Raw genomic sequence first — 22,635 nt, 5'->3', positions numbered from 1 at the left:
GTACTTCTTCTCCTTCTTCTCTTTGCTTGGTTTTGTCTTTTCACCAGGGTTGGGGATGGGGGAGGAAAGTGTCTGCAGCATCAGAGGTGGGAAGTTCAGTTCAGAAGAATCACAGCAATGTACCATTGTATTACTGTACAACGGGAATTGAAATCAATGGGTAGTGGCATTCATATAGGTAAGGGAGCCAGTGTGGTATGATGGAGACCATGGTTCAATTCCCAGCTTGGCCATAAAACCCAGTGGGTGATCTTGGGCAAGTCACTTGCAATCAATGTCAGGGGGAGGCAATAGCAACCCTCCTCTGAACAAATTTCGCCAAAAAAAATCCACAATAGGTTTGCTTTAGGGTTGCCTTTAAATGACTTAAAGGCACATAACAACAACAAAGGTTATATCGGTGCACTCTGGAGGTCCCAGTTTGCTCAGCAGAAGGAAGAGGAGGAAGCATCACCAGAGGTGTGTTTTTTCGCCATTGTACCCCAAAATCTTAGCATAGACTATTGTTTTAACCCTAATTTCTCTTCCTTTTCCCTTTTCTTTTCTGAAAAGAAGGGGTTGGATGCAATTTCGAACACCAGAAATCCTTGCCAGTGTTTATTGGAAACCAGGTGCTTTCAAAAGGATTTTTTTATCAGATCTTTTTGCTCTTCTTGCATTAGCACTCAAGATTCACTATCTTTCAGCCTGCCTTCCTTCATTATGGGAGAACCTGAGTGCTTTCACAGACATTCTTTACATGGAAAATGAGTGGCACCCAGGCTGCAAAAAAGGCCAGAGGCGATAAAGAACAGAGGGAAGGCTGAAGTGACGGATTGAGAGGGAGTCTGCTGGGGTCTTTGGCATCTTTTATAGAAGAAAGTGCAGTAGAAACTGGTAGCCTACATGTTAGTAAGGGCAGAGAATCTTGTTGATGTTGTTGTGTGCCTTCAAGTCATTTCCGACTTACGGTAACCCCATATCATGGGGTTTTCTTGGCAAGATTTGTTCAGAGAACGTTTGCCATTGCCTTCCCCGAGGCTGAGAGAGTGTGACTTGCCCCAGGTCACCCAATGGGTTTCATGGCCAAGTGGGGAATTGAACCCTGGTCTCCACAGTGTTAGTCCAACACTCATGTTGGCTCTTCCTCCTGCACAGAATCTAGTTTAGGGTTTAATCTGTATTTCAAAGGAACTGTCCAAGGTGCTGAGCCTATTTGGGAGAAGGGTGAAACGGAGCTCAGCATCCAAAACTGATCTGTGAAAGTTTGCATCCAAATGTAGCAAAGCTTCATAGGCCCACTGACCTGGAAACCACCAACTCCAAATAAATTCATGGGTAAGTCACATGAAGAAAGGGCCTCCAAACTAAACAAGCAAAAAAACAACAAATACCACTTCTGATTAATTTTAAAACAATACTAATTTTTCAAATATTATTAACTAGGATTTTATGCTCCAGCAGATTTTTGAAACTAAAAGAGTAGCCAGTGGAGAAAAGCAGGCACTTGAGCATAAAAATGCACTGGGTGACCTTGGGCAAGTCACACTCTCTCAGCCTCAGAGGATGACAATGGGAAACTCCCTCTGAAGAAATTTACGAAGAAAACCCAATTTTAGGTTTGCCTTAGGGTCACCGGCTGACTTGGAGGCACACAACAACAACAGGTTTATTTACTGGGTGTTGCTTTTCTAGGTTTTTAATAATTTTTATTTATTTTTTTAGTATTTTTAAGGATTTTACAGTTTTTAAAAACATTTTAGATGAATATACTGTTTTAATTGTGTTTTTTTAAATGTACTTTTTGTTGTTTTGAAGCATCTTTTGTGAGCCACTCTGGGCCCAGTTTGAGAGAAAGGCAGCACATAAATACAATAAATAATTTTTTTTTGACCAGACTTTAGTTCTTCACATTTGGACTTTACTTCCCCAAATTCCTGACTGTTGCCCAACCTCTCTGAGGCTTCTGGGGGTTGAAGCCTAAAAGGCCAAAGTTTAGAAACCGCTGATGATGATGATGATGATGATGATGATGATGATGATTATTATTATTATTTTATTATTTTATTTACATTCTGCCTTCCTCCTGGTACAGGGACTCAAGGCAGCTAGACTATAGCCTAGTTTAGACTGGTTTGGACTATAGCCTAGAATGGAATTGTTGTTGCATGCTTCCATGTCAATTTTGACTTATGGTGACCCTAGGGTGAACCTATCATAGGCTTTTTTTGGCAAGTTTCTTCAGAGGGCAGGTTGCCATTGCCATCCACTTGAGGCTGAGATAGTGTGACTTATCCAGGGTCACCCAGTGAGTGTCCATGACTGAGCAGGAGTTCAAATCCTGGTCTCCAGAGTCATCGTCCAATGCTCAAACCACCACACCACAAGAATGGAATTACTGCCCTGTAACCTGGGCTTCACCAGTCCCCAGTCTAGGGTTTTTCTATTGAAGGCAAAATTTGACCCCCTTGGACCAGCCAGACGTTTGAAGCCAAGGGTAGGAAACTGAATGACACTCGGACAAAGATGTGAAAACAGTAACACCAGCAATAATCAACAATATATCTTTCCACGTTCTGATTGGGAGCCTAGGGCTGCTTCTGCACTGTAGAAATAGTCTGGTTAACTGCCATGGCTCACTGCTATGGAATTCTGCAAACTGTAGAATGCAGCCTAGGTCCATGATAACTGTCATCCTAGGCCCAGCTCCATCATGGCTAGCCTGAAGAAAGAGAGCCCTCCCTCCAGTCCATCTGCCTTGGTCCAGGCCTCAGAGGGAGAGAATAACCAGTGGACCTCATCCCCTTTCCCTCCACCATTCCCTTCTCCTTTTGTTTCGTGTCTTTTAGATTGTAAGCCTGAGGGCAGGGAACCGTCTAATTAAAAATAATAATTGTAAGCCGCTCTGATAGCCATTAGGGCTGAAGGGCGGGGTATAAATACCATCCATGAATGAATGAATGAATGAATGGTCCTTGCTGGTCCCTGTGCTTCAGATCACCTGCAAATCTGCCCACACCATTGCATGCCCTCCTTCCTACAAGGCGGCATTCTGCTAATGTGAGATTTCTTGTTGAGATGGCTGCCCCCAGAAATGAAAGTGTGTGCATATAAGCATCCACAAAACATGTGATGTGAATTGAAGGAGCATGCAGGAGCCACGAACCTCTCCTGTGGCCTTTGATATTCCTGTTTCAAAATCTGAAATATGCCAAAAGCTCAGCATTTGGTCTCTTTCCACCCAGGATAGCTTTATTGCACATTCCATCTTGGCAAAGGGGTAAGAAGGATTTTCCCTGCCTTCCCTATTTCATGAATGTTTTATCCTTCCCAAAGCCCTCACCACAAAATGTATAAGTGAGCCTTCCTGCCAACCTTTAAAACCCCATGCATAATTCTTGCTGCTTATTTATCTGGACAATGGGACTTGGCCATGGAAGGGAAAAGCTTTCTGCTGATGGGATCTGAAAGCCCCACATTTTTAACTGGCTGTTGGCTGAAGTTGTGAATAGTTAGAAGGATTGGGGTGAGATGGAAGATGCAAAATCAATGCAGAGCAGTGTCTTCACCATTCCACATTCCAGTTGCCAAGAATCATATAAAATTATAGAGTTGGACGGGATCTCAAGGGCCGTCCACTCCAACCTCCTGCCATGCAGGAATACACTGAGCAGATTAGAATGGGGAAGGGGAGGAGATAATTTTGGGGGTTGTCGCAAGGGTAACCAACAATTAGGATCAGACACCTCTAGTATTGATCCACATATTGTGTCCAGTTCTGGGCACCAAAATTCAAAAAGGATGTGGAGAAACTGGAGTGTGTCCAAAGGAGAGCAACTAAAATGGTGAAGAGTCTGGAAGCCATGCCCTACGAGGAACAATTTAGGGAGCTGGGGATGTTTAGCCTGGTTAAGAGGTGACATGATAGCCCTGTTTAAATATTTGAAGGGATGTCATATTGAAGAGGGAGCACGCTTGTTTTCTGCTGCTGCATAGACTAGGACCTGGAGCAATGGATGCAAGCTCCAGGAAAAGAGATTCCACCTCAACATTAGGAGGAACTTCCTGACAGTAAGGGCTGTTCGACAGAGGAACAAACTCCCTCGAAGTGTAGTGGAGTCTCCTTCCTTGGAGGTCTTCAAGCAGAGGCTGGATGGCCATCTGTTGGGGATGCTTTGATTGAGATTTCCTGCATGGCAGATTTGGGTTGGACTGGATGGCCCTTGCTGTCTTTTCCAACTCTATGATTCTATGATATCCCTGCCCAAAGTCTAAAACCAGAGAGTCCCAGAAGTGATTTTTCATTTCTTCTGACCTTTGTGAGGACTAGGCCTGTAAACAGGGTTGCAATAGAGCCTGGGTTTGCAGGATTGAAGCCCTGGGACTTTTTAATTAGCAAAGGTGATGTCTATTGTCTTCTACCTCACTCTCCCCAACTGACTTTATCATGCTTAGTTGGGATTCTTCGAGTACCTGAGGATTGTAAGTAGGGGGAGAGGGGAGCATGGATTTTCCAAATAAAGATACAGTGGGCCATTTACATTCCCTGTGTTAGGGGCATAGGACCCCATGAAAGTAGGGAAAAATGCAAATTGGAAAAAAAACACATTATTTTTTTAAAGCTGAGGAAGCATAGCAGGGGGTTGGACTGGATGGCCCTTGTGGTTTCTTCCAACTCTATGATTCTAACTTTATGATTAATATCCACTGGACATTGACTGTAGAACTGCACTGGAAGACCTACAAAAGCCTAGAAAATACCTTTTCTTGCAAGATCTTTAGTTCTTCCCATTTCTGGTGGGCATTGAGTATAGAATCACACAGGACAAAGATTCCTATAGAGAACATATTAATCAAATTCGTGAATAAATCAAATCTGAAAAATTCAAAGCTGCAAAGGTGGAGGGCAACTGTATATTATATTAAAATATTTTGGATGTGTATCTGTGGGGATGGGGTGGTAATGAATAGGCAATTAAAACCCATTAAAGTTACAAAAGACCAGATCGTGGTGGAGATGGAAAAAATATCTTTTTTATTGTTTGGCTGCTATGGGGATTCTTGTGATGAATACATCACAATTTGCCTCTAAGTCTGGGTTTCTGTAAGTTTTGTAAGCATTACTTCAAACCCTTGCTGGAATTTGGATGATAAAAGTTTGATAAAGGCAGAGGGGCTGTGTGAGTGTGTTCAGGAAAAGCTCATTTTCCCAGAGGAACATGAGGACTTCTTAAATCCAACAGTTGGACTCATATCACCCACACCACCTCTCTCTCGCTAGATAGCAACATAATTTATTCATTGTACTCAGTGCTTTATGTTTTGACATGACCACCTAGACCATTGCAATATCTCCTTTCTTCCTTTCTTAGTTTTAATTTGTGTTAAAGCTTATCAGAGTTTGCCATACGAAGAAAGCCCCCTGCAAAAAGTGTGTGGCCTTTTCCTCACAAACCTGTGTGTGTGCTAGTGTTGGGGTACTGCTTTTTAAAATGACCATGGGGCTTTGCATGCAGTAATTAAGTCTGGATTTTTTGTGATGCCCAAACTCTTCTTTTGCTTCAGAACTTACCAAATCTTTGAAGAATTGAACTCTGTGCTTTCTACCTGTCTCCTGTCAGAGATTGTCTTTAAAAGCCCATACTTTCCCACTTGTTTTAAGTGGTCCTGATTACCTGGTTTTGGAACTGTCAGCTTTCTCACTCGACTATCTGTTGTTCCTGATCTCTCATTAGTTTCCAGCTTGTCTTTTATATGTCTGGTCCTACTTTATTTGTCAAGCCATTGCTTCCCATTGCTTTATGCCCTTTCAATCTCATATGAACATATCAAGCTGCCTTTAACAGAGTCCAACCTTCTACTGTTATCCTATCAACTTTGACTGGCAGCATCTCTCTGAGATTTAAAGCAAGTTCTCCCCACTCCCAAAACTCTTCCTAGAGATGCCAGGAATTGAACCTCATACCTCCTGAGGTACGGCTGCTCTCTTCCAATTTCAGAGGGGGGAGGAATTGTCTATCACAATTTTTGTTATGTACCAGCATGGCATAGTGATTTGGGTGTTGGACTAAGATTCTAGAGACCAGGGGTATGATTTCCAGCTCAGCTATGGATACCCATTGGGTGACCTTGGGCAAGTCACATTCTCTCAGCCTCAGAGGAAAGCAAGGGCAAACCTTCTCTGAACAAACTTTGCCAAGAAAATGCCATGATAGATTCACCTTAGGGTTGCCATAGGTTGGAAATTACTTGAAGAAACTAGCTAAGAAAACTCCATGCTAGGATCACCTTAGATTAGGGTCACTGTAAGCTGGAAACGACTTGAAGGGACATGACAGCAATGACAACCTTCATGTATGCAGAAGGATAGTCTACATGCTCAAAATGCTTCCCATTCTGCTCAACTAGAATGTGACCTGGTCATACATGATTCACAGGAGTCTGGGATTTTGGTGGGGGCTGAAAATTCCTTAAACTCAGTGGGAAAAGGTATTGCATTTTTTACTGGATTATCTACTGAAATCCACAGGAATGCACTTTATTGCATAAGTGGTTGTCCATGTGCTTAGCACGCAATAAGATGATTGAAGATTTTTGGCAGATGGAGGGTGAATAGATTCAAATAGATGTGAATTTGTGCAGGAGAGTAAAGACAATTACCTGGCAATGCGAATGTGCAAAAATGCACACCAATTTGCATAGTACACTTGTGTGTAGACTATGGGAGCCCTAGTTGTTAGTGGGTTCTGAAGATACGTAACAGGACACGGATGAGTGTGTCCATCTCTCTCTCTATGTACATAGGTACTCCCTGGCTTGTATCCTGATGCATAATAGCATTGATGTGTGTTGGTCCCATTGTGCATTGTTCACTTAGCTGGCTCCCTGGTGTAGTAATGTAACAGCACTCCCTCACTGGATATGGACATTATGGAACTACCTAATCCTAAATCCTGCAGTTGTAAGGCCCCAACAGGATTCTCGCCAGAGATGTGGAAACCAGCTGACAACTGCCCAAAGCTTTCTTTTCTGTGTTATTCTTCCTGAGTGGTGGGAACCCCACTGTTCACCTGGGAAATGAATAGCAGCAAATGTTCTTACCATCTGTACAGGGAGCATATTGATTGTTGCACAACTGGAGTGCACATCAGCATGATATGAGTTGTCCTATCAGCGGTATAACAGTGGAACCCAGTAGATAGGTAGTGTGTAGTGAAACCTCTCCACTGAAATGTGACCTGTGTGTGTCATATGCAAGATTACGGCAATCATTTGCCAGGATGTGGAGATGCTTTTTGGAGTGCAATTAGCATATGTAGTCTGCTTCACCAAAAAGGAGGACACAGATTTGCATAACATTTATGGAGCGGTAGATGCAAAATTTAGAAATAATTACTACCATCTCCACAGAAATACAATGCACTTCAATCTGCTAGGAAAAACCATGATATACAGTCTGCCAGCCAGCTTCAGTACCCTTGCTGTCCTTTTTTCCTTATGGTTCTTTATCTTTAACCCTCAACAATCCACTCAGTGCTTTTATTGGGAGTATTTTCTGACCACAGAGGAAATTCCAATGCATTACAGGGTATAACTATGGTGCCTGTCCTTGGCTGAAAAATCAAGGGTATTCCAGAGTACCCATAGAGCCAAGAAGCAGGTGTCCACATGATTGCTTTGCATAACTGTCCACCTTCCTTTTTGTTAACTTGGATAACAAAACAAAACTGTACAAGGCAGGTGGCTGAATATTAGACATTGGCCTAAATTCTGTTGTTAGGCCTGACCAGAGTAGACCCATTGAATCATTACTGACATGTTGACACATCATTCAACAGTAGTGAGTCTACTGTAGTTAGGATTAACCAAGAGGATGCAGATCATTGTTTACAATGCATTAGTTTACAACTCTCCTACTCATATGAAAATGTCATAAAATACCTACCTTATAGGTCTAGTTGTGTTTGAATGCTGGGGAGCTGGCTAAGAGTTCAGACTTGGGTCAAGAAAGCCCTTCAAAAATGGAGTACATTTAGCCCTTGATATTCGCTGAGGTTTGTTTCCGTACCAACAAAACATGCAAATGCCTATTCAAGTTTTAGTGCTCTGTTGAAATGTTCGATTGCCTTGTAAAACAGCTGGTAGTCACAAGCCTAATGCATATTTTTAGGAGTGGAGCCCAAGTATCAGATCCAGTGTCCTGTTGCAGTCATAGTTGGCCTCTTGTTTCCAACCCCACCCCCCGGTATCTGTCTGGGAGCAGCAGCATCATTAGGTGGGTGCAAGGGGTGTTGACCACACCAGGTGACACTTCAGAGGAGGGGTGAGACCCAGCCGGGCCCTCTCACTGTGGGGTGCATTGGAGGAAGAGGGGCAGCACATACACCTTCCACCACTCCATCTCCTTCATTTGCCCAGCCAACCCCCGAAGAAGCCTAGGATGGGTGGTTGCACAATCGAGGGAGGGAGCAAGAGGGAAGGGAGGGCATGGTAGGCTGCTGTTTGGCAGCCCTTTCCTTATCTGGGTAGAAGGCGAGTGGGTGAGAAGGAGATCCTGGGAAGGTGAGAGAAGAAGCAGGAGGGAAGGGGTGTGTATGCCCTCATTGTGGCTTTTCGGCTGCCCTGGGTTTCTCTCCAAGAAGGGAGTGGAGGCAGCTTTGCCAGAGTGAGTGCATGACTTGTGGCTTCACTTCTGCCCTGGCTCTCTCCCTGAGGAGGGAGTCAAGGTGGTAGTGGGCAGCAGAGGGTCAAGTGTGCCCCTTGTGGCTTCATTCATACCATGGCTCTCTCTCCAAAGAGGGAGCTGAGGTGGCAGTGGCAGTGGCAGGGCAAGTCTGCCCCTTCTGTTCCCTACTTACAGTACTTGCCTAGCAGTCTGAGGCAGGCAGGTGGATGAGTGGGCAAATGGGGCTGGGAGGGAGTGTTGATTTAATTTTGGTTATCAGTTGAAACTGGGTTCAGCCAGTTTAACCATCTACTTGATGAAGTTTACCATATTCAGATTGGTCAAAACCTGTAGCCTCACTTCTTCCAATAATGGGTTTTATTTCTTGATGAGCTAGAAAAGCTGCCACATTTTCTCTGCATTTTTTGAAAAAGACAGCTAACATGACTCCCTTCAAATGGCTTCATGTGCCATTATCTCTGTCTTTGATGGTAAAGAATTATGAGGTCTATTGGCAGGTCTGTTCTGCCATGCTTGATGGCTATTTTCATGTCCCCCATCATCTCCCCCCCCCCCAATCTTGAAGATGGCTAATACTTTTGACCTTTCTAAAGCCTTCATCATCTTTTGTTGTCTGCATTCTCTCACTCCTTTTGAATCTGCGCATTTGGCCTTGGAACATAGCAACCAAATCTCTATGTAGCACCTGAGCGGTTACTTTAAATAGTTTTCCCCCAAAAAATTAAATCTGAGAATTCTTTGGGGAATTTTTTTTTAGTAGTGGTGTCACATTAAAAATAAACAAATTAGATGGTTTGAAAGACAGTGCAAAGGTGATGCAAGTGAGCAAACTAGACTTAAAACTGACTCTCAGTCATCTCTCAGAAAGTTGGAGGTCAAGGTTACATTTCTCTGTGTGTGTTTAAGTGTAGCAAGCAAGGAATTTTCTAGTTTTTGAGATTAAAAAAGATGCAGTGTGTAGATGCAAAACTAGAGCTGCTCTTCTATTACACCAGGGTAGGGGACAACTGATGGCCCTAGATCCGCACTTGGTATAATTTCATGAAGGAAATGCACCCTTGCTATACATGCTTATTTAGGGGAAAGTCCCACTGTTTACGTCTGAATCAATAAAGTGCATTTATAGGGTTGCATTGCATGTCACGTGTAGTATTTTTATTGTGTGCTTCCCACCAAGCTCAGAAATTATCCACTCAGCATGGGCCTTAGTGACTAGGAGATGGCATTCCCTTCTCTCTCCCTAATGTCTCTTCATCCTCTTCTTTCAATTTACTAATGCATCTTACGATGCTTTCCAAATTGCATGGACATTTGCTTTTACTTTCTGTCTGAAGGAGAAATGTTGTTTAGCTTAGTAAATTACCAGCCTCACTCCTGGTTAGTTGTAGATTTTCAAGCCTTTAGGTCACCATCTGATCTTTGCATGCCTTTGCATGTTGACACACAAAGCAGTCAGACTGCAATTTGCCCTAAGCAGACATGTGCTGCATATTGACCACACAAACAAAAGTTTTGGATTATGTTTCTAGCGGGCCTTAAATAAAGTCTCTATTTAATTTCGCACATGTATATTTTTAAATCAGGGGTAAACAAGTGCAAGCCTTTCATATGTTTTTGGATTGCAGCCCCCAGCATTCCTCACCATTGGCTGTGCTGTTAGGGCTGATGGGAGTTGCAGCCACAATTTCTCCATCTATGTATCGATTTGCAGATTATTTGGGGATTGCTTGTTCAGGCAATATACCTTACATTGTTTCTTTTTGATTATACTTCTGCCCTTGAAACCCATTCATCTATTCAAAGAAGTAGCCATGTCATTCTTTTGCAACATGAAAAGGAAGGAGGGGAAGGGGAAAAAAAGGAATGTGGCAGCACATTTAAGACTAAACCGATTTTCATTTTGGCTATTGCTCTCATGGATATACAGTAATCTACTTCTTTAGAGGCAGTACTCTTGTCCACTTTGCCATAATATATGCAGTTTTTGAGCTCTGAACGCCAGTGAAAAAGCTGGAGAAATGTGTGATCGAAACAATAACTCTGCTGTGATATGCATATGAGACCAGGAACTTTTTCACTCTTTGCTTAAAAATGTGAAATGTGAACAAGACAACTCCATGATGGGTTTACATTAGGGTTGCCATAAATTGAAAATGATTTGAAGGCACACAATAACAAAGGTTTAGATATGGAAAGTAAGAGCTTTCAGACAGAATGTGGTGGCATTTGTTCCATCTCCACTAGAATGTGGCCTTCAAGGACTACTCTGAAATTAAATTTGGCCCTCAGGATGAAGGAGGTTTCGTATTTAATATGGAGGATAAATACCCTATCCATTGTTTGTATTTATTGTTGCTGGATCCTCAAAAAAGAAAAAAAAAATGTTCAGTGGCTTAATTATGCCACTTGTTTCACAGTTTGAGCTGGATTGCCAGCATTTGGCTTAACAGTGACTCAGGCTTCATTTTTGAGGGTTGTCTGCACTATCTATGGGGGAGCATGTTCCACTGAGCAACTGGCAGCAATGATTCATATAATGTGCTTCTACCAGTGTGTGTTTGAATGGGGAACATGATGTGCAATTGTGGAGAACAGTAGCAAAATGATACACAAGATTCTTGTGATCAGCTTCAGCAGGCAGGGTGGGGATCACACCTCCACTTATGCTGATAACATGTCCCAAATCAGGCAGCGGTGGAAAAGTGGAAATAGGCTGGGAATTAAAAGGACAGATTTTTAACGAGCCCTACATTCCCATAATATTTCTAATTTCTAGGCATGGCTGTGAAAGTTGGACAGTGATGAAAGCTGATAAGAGAATCAACTCATTTGAGATGTGATGCTGGAGAAGAGTTCTGCAGATACCATGAACTACCAAGCAGACAAATAAATGGGTCCTAGAGCAAATCAAACCTGAATGTTCCCTAGAAGCCAAGATGATTAAACTGAGGCTTTCACAGCATTGTCACTAAGGACATGCTGGGACTGTGGACTGCACCAGTGACACCCTAAAGGAGAATGACACCACTGCTCCCGAAACATCTGCCTTTGGGCAGAAAAGGGCTGTGGCGTTTGCCTGTGTCCCATTAAAATGCTGAAGAGATGGTGTGAATAGGGCAAGGCTCAGTGGGAAGAGAAAGGAGAGGCCTCAGGGTTTTTTTTTTAAAATAAAATTTAATGTTTTTTAAAAATATTCTTTAAAATGCTTTTTAATGTTTCTTTTAAAACATCCCATTTTACCAATTTGTCACTCCAACCACATTAAGCTATGTACCTGTAGCTATATTTAGGCTGTGCATATGGTAGTGTAATTGAAAGGTATAATTTCAAACTTGCTTGTTGCATGTGTCACAACTATTGCCATTACATTCTGTGATATTGGGGAATTACAATTTCTGGGTAACATTAGTACAAAAACATTGCTAAGGATTCTGTAGGGTGTGGTATGGGAGGAGGTCAATGGGGATAGGTGACACCGTGAGTTACTGCACTGGGTGACACCAACCTTAGTGATGCCACTAGTTTGTCATACTATGGACATACCATAAAAATATAGAATTCATTTTTAAAAGTGAGCTGTAACTATAACTTTGCAGGACTTGAGCAGGGCTGTTGAGAACAAGGAGACTTGGAAGTCTCCTATTCATAACCATAAGTTGAAGTTGCCAGCAATTAACAATAATAGTATAAATCTTCCTTATATCAGTTCAAATCACAGTTTGAATATGGTACTTTTGGGACTACAGCTTCCAGAATCCCCAGAGGCAGAGGATTCTGACACCTGTACTCCAAAAGGTCATTCAAGCTTTGGGTGAAGAGTAAACCCTAGATTCAGTGCTGGCTACTAAAAGAAAAGCAGAAACAAATCTCTTATCTGACAATATTTTTCAGTCCTGGGTTTTCTTGGGATGGGAATGGAAACTTAACAGGGTAGGAAAAACAAGGAAAGAGTTCTTAAAAAACTATTGATGGGATTGCAAACACTTGCCAGACGTAGCAGGCATTAGCATCAGTTGTCTTTATTCATTAGTGTAGAAATATAGACCTTGCTGTGTTGGATCGAAATTTTACATTACCAATGAACATCTGCCAGGCAGAATGGTTGCTGGGTGCATTAATGCCTTCACTCAGAGAAATACCCATTGACTGGTGAAAGACTTATGAAATGTAGATGTACAGAACTGAATGTGGATTATAGATGCTGGTTGTGCCTCATCCTCATGCTCCTTTTTGTTTTTGATGCCCTGCTTTTGGGATTGTTCAGTATGATGGTTTTGTTGAAGGGCGCAATGAGTAATTTTAGCAATGTTCTTCCTGCAGTGAAAAGGTCTGGAAAAAATACATGGTTTGCAAAGACTCTTTGCTGGGCAGGACTTAATCTGTGCAAAAAATCACATGTTGGTGTCTTTATTTGCACAGAAAATGCCATGAAAACCCTGATGACTTGGTTTCTGATGCCCTGGACATTGAAAACAAGCAAACAATATATAACAAAATAATTATTACTATCCCAGCAGGATGGAGAGTGGTGGTAATGTATGTTACTTAATTTAGAGATGGGGGCGTGATCATTCCAGTTGCCCCTTATTCTAAGGCATATCTCTTCCTGAGTTGATGACAAGCTATACATGAGTCAACAGTGTGATGCAGCAGCCTCAAACCCCAATGCAATTCTGGTCTGCATGAACAGGAGTATAGTAACCAGATCAAGGGAAGTATTAGTGCCACAGTATTTTTCTCTGGTCAGACCTCATCTGGAATACTGTGTCTAGTTCTGAGTATCACAGTTCAAGAAGAATATTATCAAGCTGGAACATGTCCAGAGAAGAGGAACCAAGATGATCAAGGGTCTGGAAATCAATCCTTATGAGGAAGGACTTAGGGAAATGGGTATGTTTAGCTTGGAGAAGAGAAGACTAAGAGGTGAAACAATAGCTAGCTTTAAATATCTGAAGGGAATGTCATGTAGAAGATGGAGTCAGCTTGGTTTCTGCTGCCCCAGGAACTAGAACCTGAAGCAAAGGATTCAAGTAACAAGAAAAGAAATTCCACCTAAATGTTAGGAAAAACTTTTTTTTACTGTAAAAGCTCTTCAACAGTGGAATAGATTGCCTTGGAAGGTGGACTTTTCATCTTTGGAGGTCTTTAAGCAGAGACTGGATGGGCATCTTTCAGAAGTGCTTTAGTTGTATATTCCTGCATGGCATGGGGTTGGATTAGATGACCCTTGTGGTCCCTTCCAATTCTATGAATCTATTATTTGAGGGCCAGAAATGTTCTTTTGCCCCTGGACTTGCTGGGGCTGTCCCTCTGAGAAATTGTGCTTTCTTATTAATGTTTAGGTCTACCCTTCTCATCCTTTTCATTTTTTGTCTTGAGCTGAATGCTTCAAAGATTTCACTTTGATTTCTTTCTTGTTCTTGGCAAAACAGTGTAGGATGCTCAAGCCTTCATGTTCCACAGTTTTGGTCTGCTATTATCGAAGAGTTTGGTGTTCTCTTAGGCAATCTGCATTGCATCAAAGGAGTTGGTAAACCATCTGGTTTTAGCAGCATCCCTTCCTGTGGGCATTTAAGGCAGTTTTGTTGTTGAAAGGCAGCAAGTGGATTAATCAAATGTAATTTATAGGATATAAAATACCACTTGTGTAAAATGATGGCCAGTTCAAAGAGCAACGATACTGAAAGACAAAAGGTCCTGATCCATTTACGTGTATGGCAGAGGGAGCGAAGCAGTTGTGCGTGATGTATGAATACAGTGAATGCAAATCTACACTTGAACAAATATCCTAAGGCATCTCTAAGATTGTGTGAATTTGTTAGTCTGATTGATTTCCCCGTGTATATTTTTCTTTCATATTCAGTCAGCACAGAGTTGGATTGCAAGAGTTCTTTTCTCCCCTTATAGAAATCTGTGCATAACTGTGCTCAGCCACAGACAGATGCTTCTCTGAACCCTCATTACTATCACCAGGCACTGTATGGTTAGTGTGGAGGATATGGCAGGTTTGGGAGGGGGGTGTCAGTGAATGGTGAGCTATAGTGCAGTTTTACATACAGAACTACTATGCTACACTGAACCATACAGGACTGAGGGCAGGACATTGTACAGCAGGATCTTATCTTTATCACCATTGTTGATTTATATTGCACCATCACTGTATATGGTTCTTTTACAAGAAAAACAGTTCCGTGCCCTCAAGCTTACAATCTAAAGGCACAAAAGGAAAAGGTATGGCAATGGACAAGGGGATTAAATCCAGCAGCTACTGCCTCTTCTTCTCTTGCTCCAAGGCCAAGGCAGTTGAGATGGAGGGGAGGGCCTTTCACCTGCTTCTGAGCCTAGGTATGATGGAGCTGTGCATTCCTCTTCTTCTCTCCCTCCATGGCCAGGGCAATGGCAGTTGGGATGAAGTGAGAGCCATTAATCTGCTTCTGGGTTTAGGCATGGTGGAATCATGCCTGCCTCTTCATTTCCCCCTCTGAGGCCAGAGCAGTAGCAATTAGGATGGCACAAGGGTCTTCCATCTGCTTCTGGGGCTAAGCATGATGGGACTGTGTCTGCCTCTTCTTCTCTCCCTCCAAGACCAAGGCAGTGGCAATTGGGATGGAGGAAGGGCCTTTCATCTGCTTCTGGGCCTATGCATGATGGAGTCTTGACTGCCTCTTCTTCTTTCCCCCTGTGACCAGGGCAATGGCAGTTGGGATGGGAGAAGGACTTTTATCTGCTTCTGGGCCTATGCAGAGTTGTTCTTGCCTCTTCTTCTTTCCTTCTGAGGCCAGGCAGTGGCAATTGAGATGGAAAGAGGGCATTTCACCTGTCTCTGTACCTAGTTATGATGGAGCTGTTCTTGCCTCCTCTTCTCTCTCTCCAAGGATCTTCAAAGTAGGATGCAATGATAGCAGGGATAGGGAGCCTTTGCCTCTTAAGGTGCTGATCGACTGCTAATCCCATCATGTTTTTCCATTGGCTAGGCTGACTAGGTGCTCTGATGCTGTGGAGAGCCACAGTTACCCCAGTCCTTATCTGCAGTATGATAGAATCATAGAGTTGGAAGAGACCGCACGGGCCATCCAGTCCAACCCCCTGCCATGCAGGAAATCCAGATCAAAGCATCCCCATCAGATGGCCATCTAGCCTCTGCTTAAAGACCTCCAAGGAAGGAGACTCCACTACACTCCGAGGGAGTGTGTTCCACTGTCGAACAGCCCTTACTGTCAGGAAGTTCTTCCTAATGTTGAGGTGGAATCTCTTTTCCTGTAGCTTGCATCCATTGTTCCGGGTCCTGTTCTCTGGAGCAGCAGAAAACAAGCTTGCTCCCTCCTCAATATGACATCCTTTCAAATATTTAAACAGGGCTATCATATCACCTCTTAACCTTCTCTTCTCCAGGCTAAACATCCCCAGCTCCTTGAGTCGTTCCTCATAGGGCAAGGTTTCCAGACCCTTGACCATTTTAGTCACCCTCCTCTGGACATGCTCCAGTTTTTCAGGTCCGTTACAAACGGGCAGGAAAATACGCGCAGAGTGCGTACTATGGTTAGAAAGGGGCGGTACTTCCGCCTCTATACGGGGTGGCGCGGACGTGACGTCCTCGCTCCGTGCCAGGGCACTTAGTGCGCCCTTAGCACGGAGCAGGAAGGAGCTCCCTTTCGGAGCTCCTTCCTGGTTTGGTCCACTGGGCGCAACCTTCACATGGCTGCGCCCAGTGGACCAAAGGAGAAAGGGGCCAAGTGGCCCCTTTCTCCTCCTCCCCGCCATCGCGGGGTGTCCTTGGGGCTTGAAGCCCCAGGGACATCCCTTTTCAGGCTGCAGAGAAGTGGCCTTTTGCCACTTCCCCGCAGCCTGGAAAGCGGCGGATCGGGGCCTCAGCGGCTGCCGGTCTAGCCACTGAGGCCCCAATACACCGGAAAGGGGCGGGTGCAGACCCCAAACAGGCGGTCTATAACCCGCCTCAATGTCCTTTTTGAATTGTGGTGCACAGAACTGGACACAATTTTCCAGGTGGGGCCTGACCAGAGCAGAATACAGTGGCACTATTACTTCTCTTGATCTAGACACTATACTTTTATTGATGCAGCTTAACATTGCATTGGCCTTTTTAGCTGCCTCATCACACTGTTGACTCATGTTCAACTTGTGGTCTACTTGGACTCCCAGATCCCTTTCACATGTAGTTTCATTCAGCCAGGTGTCCCCCATCCTATATCTGTGTATTTCATTTTTCTGCCCTAAGTGCAGTACCTTACATTTCTCTGTGTTGAATTTCATTTTGTTAGCTTTGGCCCAGCTTTCTAGTCTATTCAGATCATTTTGAATGTTGATCCTGTCCTATGGAGTATTAGCTATTCCTCCTAATTTGGTGTCATCTGCATAGAATCATAGAGTTGGAAGAGACCACAAGGGCCATCTAGTCCAACCCCCTGCCATGCAGGAAATCCAAATCAAAGCATCCCCGACAGATGGCCATCCAGCCTCCGTTTGAAGACCTCCAAGGAGGGAGACTCCACTACACTCTGAGGAAAATTTGATAAGTATGCTCCCAATTCTGTCATCCAGGTCATTGATAAAGATGTTGAATAACACTGGGCCCAGGACAGAGCCCTGTGGGACCCCACTGGTCACTTCCCTCCAGGATGAAAAGGAGCCACTGTTGAGCACCCTTTGGGTTCGGCCGGTCAACCAATTACAGATCCATTTAACAGTTAATTTGTATCCTTGGAAGATGGCCATCCCTGTAGCTTAAATAAGCATCAACAAAGAAAAATCTACCGTCACTGGCAGTCTGTTCTGTCAAATAGCTTGTACTGCTAGGATGTTTCTTCTAATGTTTATCTGAGATCTACTTCTGGCATGACTTTGTTCTCCTGTGTTGTAGAGATTCAGCTATTTGATGATAGCTGTCACATACTGTCTTTGGGGACTTTGGTCCATGCAACACAATCCAATGCAAACCACTTTCTATGGCTTGTGCAGACTTTGATGTGAGTGGTTTTCCTTCTGATAAAAAGTGGTGTAATTTCCTTGTTTCTCCTGAAGAAAAGGGTTAGCCATCCAGGACAAATAAAGGCAAGGTCTGAAGAGAAGGATGGCATTTCATTTAAGTCCACACCTGTGAGTCATTCATTGCATTTTTCAGTGTGTCAAAGTAGGTGCTGTGGCAAAGTGCGATTAAAAAAAGAAAGGATTATGGAAGTTGTTTTGTTATTGATGCGCCTGCGATCAATAATAAGGTAATGAGTCCATCGTAAAACAAAATTGGAATGGGGAGAATTGGCAATGTGAAGCACTGCTTCATTCACATAAATTGAGTCAATAAATACTCCCTTCGTCATGCTGGGATCACTTAAATCTTTGTTTGCTAACTTGTGGGTGTTGCAGAGAATAATGGCAGGAATTATCTTGAACTGATCACAGCAGAGACTGCTACAATAGGGAGACACAATCGGTCAGTTATCATAGATAGTTGAGCATCTCAGGGTATTTGTTTATATGAGCCATTGTTTACAGGGAAATGTCACCACTAGGTTGGAGAAGAGGGATCACCAGGCCAGGGAAGCATTAGCTTCCAGAAGTGGGAAGGGAAAAAATTTGTCTCAAATGTTTTTATAGGGCATCATAATCCCTTAGCATCAACTCATATGTTGTTTGGATCAGGTGTTACATTCCTCTGCATATACAGAGGGACCAGTGCTGTGGGAAAAGGCAATCCTTAGATCGAGGTTGTCATAAGAACTGTACAGTCCTACCATAGGTGTGAAGTCTTCAAGTTTTGTTTTCAGTGGCATCTGATGATATCCATGTCAGTTGATAGCGGTGCTTCAGGATGTTGGAAACTATCCACCAAACAGGCCCAGCATCTCAAATAGATCCATTAACCCATTACTCCATTAATGTTATAATGAATATATAACTCCTTCACTCAAAGAGTGCTCCTTGGCTATTGGTACTGGTCCAGGCAGAATTCAAAGCACTCGTCATGACGTCTAAGCAGTATAGGGCTTTATAGGTCATGGCGAGTACTTTTACGGTCTTAGAGGAGGGCTTTCTCTCAGTCCCACCACCTTCATAGATATGTCTGGTATGTCAGGAAAGAGCCTTCTCAGTGGCTGCTCCCAGGCTGTGGAATTCTCTTCCAAGAGAGACTCATTTGCCCCCCACTCTGCTTTCATTTTGCCAGCAGGCTAAGACCTTCATATGTAAACAGAGCTTCAGCATTTCACTAATTGGGGTAGTGCAATGGTTGTTCTGGGTTTTTTTTAGTATGTCATATTCTTTAATGAAGTTTTAACTGTTCTAAATTAATGGTTTTAAGTACAGTGGGCCCTTGCCTTACGCAGGGGATCCATTCCGGAACCCTCCTCCCCCGCGTAAGGCGAATTTCGCCTATGCTGGAGCCCCATTCATTTGAATGGGGCTCATGCGCAGTGGCATGGGGGCGCACGGGGTGCCATGGGAGCATGCCCCATTCACTGGAATAGGACTCGCTGCCCCTTGCACCGTGTGCTCTCCCTGCGACTTGAGCGCGTATGCTCAAGTCTGCGTAAAGCGAGCCCGCCTGTAACGCGGGCGCACTGTAGATTATTGCTAAATGCTTTCAAAATAGGTTTAATGATAGATTGTTTTAGCTGTTTTGTTTTAACATATAATGTAAGCCCTTTTGGGTCCTATTATAAGATAAAAATGAGATATGCAGTGGACCCTTGGTATTTGCTGGAATTTGGTTCCCTCATGGATACCAAAATCTGTAAATGCTTGAGTCTGATTATATAAAATGGGGGATGATGATGATGATGACGACGACGACAGTGGGCCTTTGGTATCTACTGGAATACTAAAATCCATGGATGCTCAAGTCCCATTAAATACAATGGCATAGTAAAATGTCATCCCTATAAAATGGCAAAATCAGGCTTTGCTTTGTAGAATTCATATATTTTTAAAATACTTTCAAGCTGGCAATGCTTGAATCTGTGGATGAAAAATTCTGTGGATGTGGAGGGCTGACTGTACATCACTTATTTCCTTCTTCCTGCTTTATTTTCACAATAATCCTATGAGGTAGATCAGGTTGGGAGGAAGAGGATGAATGATTGATTGACTGGCCAGCTGGTCCAAAATCACTCAGTTAATTTTATGGCTCATTGGAAACTTGACCCTCGATCTCCCAAGTCCCAGTCCCACACTCTAACCACTATCAAATGCTGGCTTACTAGATGGGATGTTCAATTCTAAATGGATTTCTACTACTTAATTGACTCATGCAACCAACTTCATCACCATCTCCCCCCATCAATGTTATTCCAATTTAATTCACAGCCATTTGCCATGTGACTTCTTAAACCCTTTGTAGATTTTTACTGTTAAGCATTGTTAAATACATACCTAAATGATAGCTTATAGAACCAAAGAATATTAACTTGGAAGGGGCCACAAATACCATGTAGTCAAGGGGCCATGCAGGAATACATAACTAAAGCATCCCTGGAAGATGCCCCTCCAACTTTTGTTAATACCTCCCCAGGAGGAGAGTCCACCACTCTCTGAGGCAGTCTAACAACTCTCACAGTTAAAAAAAAGTTCTTCCTAAGGTTTAGGTGGGTCACTTTTCTTGTAATTTGTATCCATTGGTTCCCATTCCTAGTCTCTGGAAGAGCAAAAGACAGAATTGTTCCATTTTCTGCATGGCATCTTGACACTTTCATATTTACAGAGTTGCTGAATCCACTCCCTGCAAAGTTTTAATCTGAACTTTAAATCTGTCCAAGGTGCTAAATCAGTGATTCCCAAACTTTGGTCCTCCAGGTGTTTTGGACTTCACCTCCCAGAAACCCCAGCTGGCTTGGACAATGGAATTCTGGGACCTGAAGTCCAAAACATCTGGAGGACCATAGTTTGGGAACCAATGTGCTTATTTCTTTTTGAGGGATAGAGTTTGAGAACCTGGAAAGCTGCTTTAAAGTTTGGACTAAAGCCAAGCATGGATGCGCCAACTCCTCTAATGACATAGAAACCGTCAGCTTCCATTGACTTTGTTGTACCTTGGTTGATCTTCCTGTTTACTAAACCAGGTTTTCTTTCTCTTCCAGTTATTTTTTTACTATTAGGAGTAAAGGCCAGTACAAAGAAGAATCAGGATGAAAAGATGGCCAACTTCCTGTTACCACTGGGTTCCAACAGCTTCCACCGATTCACACCCGAATCCTTGGCTGCGATCGAGAAGCGAATCGCGGAGAAGATTGCCAGGAATGCCAAGCAAGAGTATAGGGAACAGTTGGGTGAAGAAGAAAAACTGCGGCCCCAGTTTGACTTACAGGCCTGCAAGAAGTTACCTGATCTCTACGGGTCTCCTCCATCGGAGCTCATTGGGGAACCTTTGGAGGACATTGATCCTTTCTACAGTGATCACAAGGTCAAATCCATCAGCTCTGCACTTGTTCTTAAAGAAGGGAGGATGGTGGTCCTCCATCCCTTCCTCACTGTTTTTAAAGTTCAAATAATCCTTGGTTTAAAGATCTGAGAACTAGCATGGGGTCAAACTCCTGGTGCTCAGTGTTTTGAAACTGGATGACTTGGGTCGAGGTGGGGGAGATGGTTGTGCTTTTAAAATGATGATGTTCATACCTTCCAACTGGCCCACTTTGGCAAGGACTGTCCCATTAACCCTCTGTTGTCCCATCCTTTCAGATGCTTTTGACCGGTTCCTCTCTCTTCACCATTTCTTCCTTTGTCCTTGGCTTACTTCAGTCACTGCAAATTGAGTTTAAAATGCTAAAGTAATTTTTACTCAATTAACTCCATTAGTCAGAGGGAGAGGAGAGGAAGAAGCATAATCTTATTCATCCCATTAGACTCAGGCAAAAGCAAACAACTGCAGCCTCTCCTAGTTGGTGTGTTCTTCTTCTTTAATAACTTTTACTATCTTGGACCAGATATGCAGCCTCAGAGAGTTCTGGTGCCTCACCAAACTACAAATTCCAGGTTTCTGTAGGATAGAGTTATAGCAGTTAAAGTGGTATCAGACTGTTTTAAGTCTCCAGTGTGGATACACCCTCAGTTAAATATCTAAAAGCAAATTGGGGATGGAGGGGTTGCTGTGTTTTAGAAGTGGCAGGTTGTAGAAGATGTTTAAACCTTCTTCACCCTCTATTTTCCACCTTAACCAGCTGTTTCAGGTAGCAGTTTTCCAGAGATGGGAAAAAAGGAGCTGGGGGAAAATAGTTGAGGGCTGAATGGAACTCTGCTTTAAGTGAGAACTTGGAAAAGTTTCTTTTCAGACTAGAGAAGTGACCTTGCTTGCACACACTTGTCTCTTTTTGGACAAAGTGCAAGGTGCTATTTTATAGCCCTTTGTGTATCATCTGAAACCTCCACCCCACATAGCTATCTAGCCCTGGGAGGGTGTTATTGCTGCTGCTTAGCAGTCAGGAGGCAATTCAACCAATGTAGCTGCCAGGGTAAGAGATTCCAGGGTGCACTCTGTTGATAGTGAGTGCACTTCCATTTCTTTCATCTGACAAGCCATCCGGGCTACATCCACATTGCAGAAATAATCCGGTTTGACATCACTTTTACTGCCCTGGGTCAGTGTTATGGAATTCTGGGAATTGTTGTGGCCCCACAAACTGGATTGTTTCTGCATCCATCGTTAGCATCTGAATTGCCTTTTTGCTTGTCCCTGTCCAAAAAAGTGACATACTTAGGGGCAGACATGGAACTGTATGGGATCTCAGCACTAGTTTGGGGTTTTTAGTAGAAAATGACAACATTTCCAGGCTCAGCTCCAGATCATGCCCTCATTGTCCTTCATGTTTAGAGGTTTGGTAAAAAACTAGGCTTCCACTCAGCATCTGGGTGGCATCCTGACTACATAAGTGTAGGGCCTTGATACCACTTCAACTGCCATGGCTCCATCATTTGGAACACAGGGATTTGTAATTTTGTAATGTACTTGGAATTCTTCACCAGAC

General features: G+C 43.3%; 1 protein-coding gene across 1 annotated transcript in view; it reads left to right on the top strand.

Moving 5' to 3' along the window:
* The window catches only part of SCN5A (sodium voltage-gated channel alpha subunit 5), a 334,766-nt gene that overhangs the window by 65,253 nt on the left and 246,878 nt on the right, over nucleotides 1-22,635 (top strand). Inside the window, exon 2 of the mRNA XM_089533641.1 lies at nucleotides 20,755-21,077. Within this exon, the coding sequence (XP_089389767.1) occupies nucleotides 20,811-21,077 (267 nt within the window). The 5' untranslated portion in view covers nucleotides 20,755-20,810. The remainder of the gene's footprint in view (nucleotides 1-20,754; nucleotides 21,078-22,635) is intronic.

Source organism: Sceloporus occidentalis, unplaced genomic scaffold (assembly GCF_023333645.1).
Source record: "Sceloporus occidentalis isolate IW3139 unplaced genomic scaffold, rSceOcc1.0.p SCAF_7, whole genome shotgun sequence".
Classification (NCBI taxonomy): Eukaryota; Metazoa; Chordata; class Lepidosauria; order Squamata; family Phrynosomatidae; genus Sceloporus; species Sceloporus occidentalis.
Note: the sequence above shows the minus strand (reverse complement) of the source record. Positions and strands in the feature narration are given on the sequence as shown.